This window comes from Myotis davidii, unplaced genomic scaffold (genome assembly GCF_000327345.1).
Source record: "Myotis davidii unplaced genomic scaffold, ASM32734v1 scaffold73, whole genome shotgun sequence".
Classification (NCBI taxonomy): Eukaryota; Metazoa; Chordata; class Mammalia; order Chiroptera; family Vespertilionidae; genus Myotis; species Myotis davidii.
Window position 1 is genome coordinate 5,957,247 of NW_006286675.1, and position 6,000 is coordinate 5,963,246.

The window sequence follows — 6,000 nt, forward strand, 5'->3', positions numbered from 1 at the left end:
AAATAAGTCAGTCACAAAGGACAAATACTGTATTATTCCACTTGTATGAGGTCCCTAGAGCAGTGAGACAGAAAGTAGAATGGCGATCAGCAGGGACTGGGTGGGGGTAGGGGGAGGAATGAGGAGTTAATGTTTATTGGGCACAGAGTTTCAGTTTAGGAAGATGAAAAAGTTCTGGAGACAGATGGTGCTGATAGTAGCACAAGTGTGAATGTACTTAATGCCACTGAACTATACACTTAAAAATGGTTATGCTGGTGGATTTTACATTATGTGTATTTTAACATAATTTTTAAAATGGGGGGAAAGGCCTACTCTAACCTCCCTAACTCCACTCCCCCCAACCCCCCGTCTTCACCCCTGGTGCTCTGTCCTCCACCATCACGATGTGTTTTGTTTGTCTGGTTACAGCACTTTCACCACCTGTGCCACCTCAGGAGTTTCTGGTTGACGGTTCCTCTTGTTTAGAATGTATATGCCACCAGGACAGGGAGGTGCCTAGCCTGACTTGTGGCTGCTGTATGCTGAGCCCATAGAAGGGTGCCTGGCACATTAGGTGCTCAGTGAGTACTTAGTAAATAAATAAATTTCTGTTGAAGAGGAGGGACAGGGAGAAACCGAGTGAGGATTCAGAGAGAAGAGTTGCAGATGGGAAGGAATTCATGTTGGAAAGGGGACGAGGCTGTTGTCTGGGAAGGAGAGCAGGCTGCAGCCTGAGGAAGCTGATGCAAGTCTAGACAGGCCTCCCCGGAACCAGGGGGAGTAGCCTTTGCAGCGGGGCCAACGTGCAGGACTGCACAGGTGGGTTCCGAGGCCTGTGTCATGGAGAAAGCCATGGGGACACTTAACCCAGGCTGGAGACTGGCCCATGGAAATACCCAGGGCTCATGGGGACCCTTTAACTTAGGCAGACGGTCAGGGTGAGGCCAAAGGTACAAGGCCTAGGGGCGTGAGGTCTGCAAGGAGGCCTAGGCTAGGCTGACAACCTCGGGTGCAGCCAGGGAGGAGAAGACTTGCATAAATGGGGAGCCACGGAGGGTGTGATGGCAGGAGAGTCTGCTCCAGAGGCAGGCCACTAACTTCTGCCTGGGGTCAGGGGTGGACCCGTCAGGGAAACTCAGTGACGAGGGGTCTCGGGCTAGGGAGGGGCCGCCAACCACTGGGCTGGTCTCGGGGGAGCTGGTATTTAGCTTGAAAAGTACCCATTAGTCTGAGAACTGGGCTCACTGTCAGAGACGAGCAACAGGCCAGCCAGCCTTTGAATGTCTCCTTTCACAGCTAGATCTATTTTTAAGTCCTTCTCATTTTTCCTTTTTGCCCCCTCCTTCCTTCAGCCCACACCCTTTGTATGTCTAGGAGTGGGAGAGAGAAAGAGGTCCCATGTGGGTGGACTAGCTGGGTTCAGCTTCCTATCCTGCTCCAACAACCTCTCTCCTCCTGACTTGGTCACCCCAAAACATCTAGGAAGGTGGGGCTCACCACCCTTTATTTTTACATAAACCATATCAAACTGCAAGAAGGGTGAGACTCACCCTTCCGCTCCCCCAACCTGACTCCTGAGGCAGGGGGAGGGGTGGGGGGCAATTCTATTGATTCTCACACCTTCTCTAGGCCTGTCCTGGAAGGTGATTGGAGATGGAAATCTGGGTCCCATTTTCCCAACGATGTGATGAGGCACAGAGAAGAGAGGTCTTTGCCTTTTGGACAAATAGAATTTTCAGACACTACGGGAGACAAAGACTCAGGAATAAATGCTCCTCCTCCCCACCTCCCACCCCAACAAGTGTCTACAGCAAAAAAGGAGCCGGGAAAGATTGCTCACTCTGGAAATCTCCCTTCACGCTTGCCCTGAGGCCCGGAAACTTGGGAGCTCTTCCACACTGAGTTCTCTGGAAGAGCCAGGAAGTGCTCTGGAACAGCCTCTTAGGGGTCAGCTTAGCGGCAGGTACAAGGACTGCTCTCTGACCCACTGATTCCCTTCTGGGATCTACCCTGGAGGAAATCTTGCACGTGCATCTAAGGAGGTGTATGAGTAGTGCACTGCAATGCTGTTGGTGATGCAAGCACATGAAAAACATTGTAAAGGTCCCTCAGCAGGGGGATGGTGAAATAAACCACAGCATAGCCATAAAATGGAATACTACGCAGCACTAAAAAATAATTTAGAGTTCTACATACCAATATGGGAAAATATCTAAGAATTTTGTGTACAAACCCAACCACGTTACTCCAGGTTTCTTACAGTTTTAAATAATTTATGGAAAAATAACTCCACAAACAATACTACCCATTTCCCACTCATAATAAAGTATGTAGGTGAATTCAGGAGGAAAGTTCTGGAAGGGTTCATGCCAAACTGTGTACTACAGTTACCTCCGTAAGGGCACAGGGACTGGGAAGGAGGATTCCAGGGGAATCCTGGAATGATTTCACCTGTAATGATTTCATATGCTACAGGGAGTTTCTAGTAGGGCACATCTGGTGTGATGAAAACACAATTTTTAAAGGTAATTTCGACTTTGACACATGATGAAAACCTAACCAAGAAGAAGGAGGGGCAGGGGACAGAGAAGCTCAGCCTCGTGTGATGGATAAGAAGGCTGGGCTCCCGAGAGTGAACTGACCTGCCGTGGGGAATCAGGACCCGCATTTCTCCCTCTGTGCTCAGAATGACAGGATGCTCCTGTCTCGACCCGGGCTCCCTGTGTAGGCCCCACACCTGGCTGGCCACATGGCCGGCCCCCAGCGGCATGTAGCAGAGGCCCCTGCCTGAGGCAGGAGCTGCCTTAGTTCCAGGACTTGGCATTGTGGCTGAGTCCCACGTGAACTGAGGCAGGCTGTTTCCCACCCGAAAGCTCTGACCTTTGTACGTCCTTTTCCTGTGTGTCAGGCATTGTTCTCCGTTTCCATAGTCGTATTTACTCTCATAACGATTCTGAAGCAGTACTGTGAGTGTATTCCCGATTTTGTAGATGGGAAACTGAGGAACAGAGTGGTTAAGAAGTTGCTCAAATCACTCACCTAGCAAGAGGCAAAGCGGGGTGTGAACCTCTTGTTCTCTATGCTATCCTGCCTCTCATAAGCTTCTTATTCCTGGGGGTGTCCAAGGAGCAGCCTGGAGACCAGAAGGCTAGGATGCCAATCACCAGTGTCCAGGGCTCTAATACCTCATGTCTTCACAGGGGTCCTGGGAGGCCAGACCCTCCCTTCTCCCACTTTCCCTCTGCCTCTGCCTCAGAAACAACAGATCCTTATTATGCCCCTACCATGTGGCCGGCACTTTCCCATCTGTGTTCTTATTCAACCCATAGCCCAGCAGTTACTATTAATGCTCCCATTTTAGAGACGGGAGGCTGAGTTGCGTGACAGAGAGTGACTGGTCAACGGTAACAGGAGATGAGGATGATTCCAGAAGAAGGTCTAACAGAGAACTCTGTGACTGTGGTAGGAAGCCAACACGAGGTGGGGGGCCTTAGAGCACAGAAAGTCACATCAGTTCTTCAACTCTTCCCGACAGGGTACCCATATCCGATTCGGATCTCAGATTCAGACCACATTCCCAAGAACTACCATAATTTTTCTGCTCCCAGGTCCCATGACCTCAGGGATGCCCAGAAAAGGCAAATCCATCTCCAAACAGGCACAGGCATGTTAACTCAACGTTCCCCTTCCTTCTCCCCAAAAAGCCAGTGGTTCCTTTCTGGGAAACAGGGAGGGGTGGAGAGGTATGAGAAGGCCCCCAGGACTGCAGCAAAAGACAAACACTGGGCTTGGAGCCAGCCAGACCTGTTTTTGAATCCCGACCCCCTCAATCACTAGCAGTGTGGTCTTGGCAAACCACTTAAACTCTGAACCTCTGTGTCCTCAACTGTAAAACAGGGATGATGGTACTGACTCTGAAACAGTTACAGGGAATAAAAGAGATAACAAATGTGGAAGCGTCTGGTGCCAGGAAAGCACTCACTCTCTATCTAGAGGGGGAGAAGCAGGGACAAGAGTGAAAGGGGAAGGGGATGAGGGGCCAGGTGGGAAAGCCCCCTTTAGGGTTCCCCATGGCACTGGCTAGGTCACTTTATGAAAGCACTGTATGGAGAGATAAATGAAGTTTTAAAAGAAATCAAGGGTGTAAAAACAAAATGAAAGACATAACCATTTATAAAATGCTGGGTGAGGGCCAGGCACTCCTGCTGAGTGCTTCCACACGAACAGTCTTTCATCAGTGTGACACACCTACCCTAGGATGGGAAGGAGATGGCAAAGTGTGGAAGACAGACACAGGACAAGGTGCCTACAGGAGGCCTGTCAGATAGGAGGCAGTGTTCCCCTGCCTTCCCAGCTACTCCTCACAGGCAGACAGGAGAGGGGACCAGAAGACGGAGTTGAGAGAATTTCAAGCATCTAACCCTTCCTAGCCTGTCCCCCTAGAGCAGGGGTGTCCCTGTGGTCTCAATTCCTGGCTCTCATCACCCTGAAATATTTCCCTGGTAACACTGAATAGCAGCTGTGTGACCCTGGGCAAGTTCTTTACCTCTCTGTTTCTTCAAATGTCAAATATGGACAGAAATTCTTGCTTTCCAGAAAGGGAGTACGGAAGGAATGAGATGATGTCAGTGGATGGAAGTGAAACAGGGCTCACCATGAGCACCCAATAGTGAGCACATATATTGTGGATTCAAACAACTGAGGATCAAAAATATTCTTAAAAAAAAAATCACAGAAAGTTCTAAAAAGCAAAACTTGAATTTGCCACACTCTGAGCACTATGCTGAAGGCACATGAATAAAATGATACACAGGCACACCCTGCTGTAGCCTCTACGCAAAGACAGGTCATAGAAGGGACTTGAGTAGCCATGGATTTTGGTATCTGTGGGGGTTCTGGAACCAATCCCAAGGGTACTGCGGGACATCTGTAATTACAACCATGTACCAATGCTCCATAGGAAGGTCTGGGTCACCACTGAGACTTGGGTCCAAGTGACTATCTGCCTACAAACAAAGGGCTAGGCAGCCCTTCTCTCAGCCCCACCTCCTAGTGCACCACTGCAGGGTATGGAGAAACCAACTGTCTTTCCAGATTTCTGGACACAGTTAAGGAAACTCATTCATATCCTTTAACTCATCTCACCTTCATGTTCCCCACTTTGCAGATGAGAAAACTGTGGTCCAGGGGCCCATGTCATTAGACTCCAGGCCTGTCTTGATTCATTCAGGAAACTTTATTCTAGTTCATCCACAAAGGTTCTGGGAAGCCCAAACTTCCTCAGACCCACGAGGTATCAGCAGGAGCAGTCGCCCTTGCATCACCAACACAGGACCCCATGTCTGCCATGTATCTTAATGCTGCAGCCCCAGCTGCTCTGTGATTCAGCCTCTGTATCCAGCGTGGGCCTGGCTGTTTGCCAACAGCTCCCTCCACATCAAAAGGGGATGGAGTGGGTCCTTTGCCATCCTCTCTCCACCTTCACATTTCTGATCTCCCACATCCCATGGGCCCCTTACCCTGGGTGGGGCACCCTACCTTGTTGGTGAGGCTGGGGTCTCTTGGAGCACTGTCCTCCTCCTCCGAGCTTCCCTGCTCTTCATCCGATGTGAGGTCCTCCTTGGGGGCTGCGGCTGAGATGGGACAGACCTTGTAGGGTTCTGTGTAGGCACTGGGGTCAGAGCAGAGGAGAGAAAAGGTTAGAGCTCTGTGTCCAGCAAAGACAAAGTGAATAGGCCAGGGGCTCAATTAATGCTATAAGCCAATAACAAGTGCTCTGGAGAGAAACTAAGATGGGGGCAGAGATAAACACCGGGAAATTAAGGCCGCTCACAACAATTGATTAATACCTCAGAGAAACAATACGGACTTCATCCAGAACCATAGGAAGCCTGGCTGACTGTAAACTCTACAACTAGAAGGAAGGAAAGGCACACTGAGACCCAGAGAAGCTGCAGGAGAGAAGCACAGAGGTACGGGGCTCACCCGGGGCTCGCGCGCGCGGAAAGGGACTGGGAC

The 6,000-nt window shown here is 50.1% G+C and overlaps 1 protein-coding gene across 2 annotated transcripts in view; it reads right to left on the bottom strand.

The window, feature by feature from the left end:
* The window catches only part of FGD5 (FYVE, RhoGEF and PH domain containing 5), a 110,961-nt gene that overhangs the window by 63,833 nt on the left and 41,128 nt on the right, over positions 1-6,000 (bottom strand). For both annotated transcript variants that reach the window (XM_015560400.1, XM_006758316.2), the window contains exon 3: positions 5,521-5,653. In XM_015560400.1, coding sequence (XP_015415886.1) covers positions 5,521-5,653 — 133 coding nt within the window. The remainder of the gene's footprint in view (positions 1-5,520; positions 5,654-6,000) is intronic.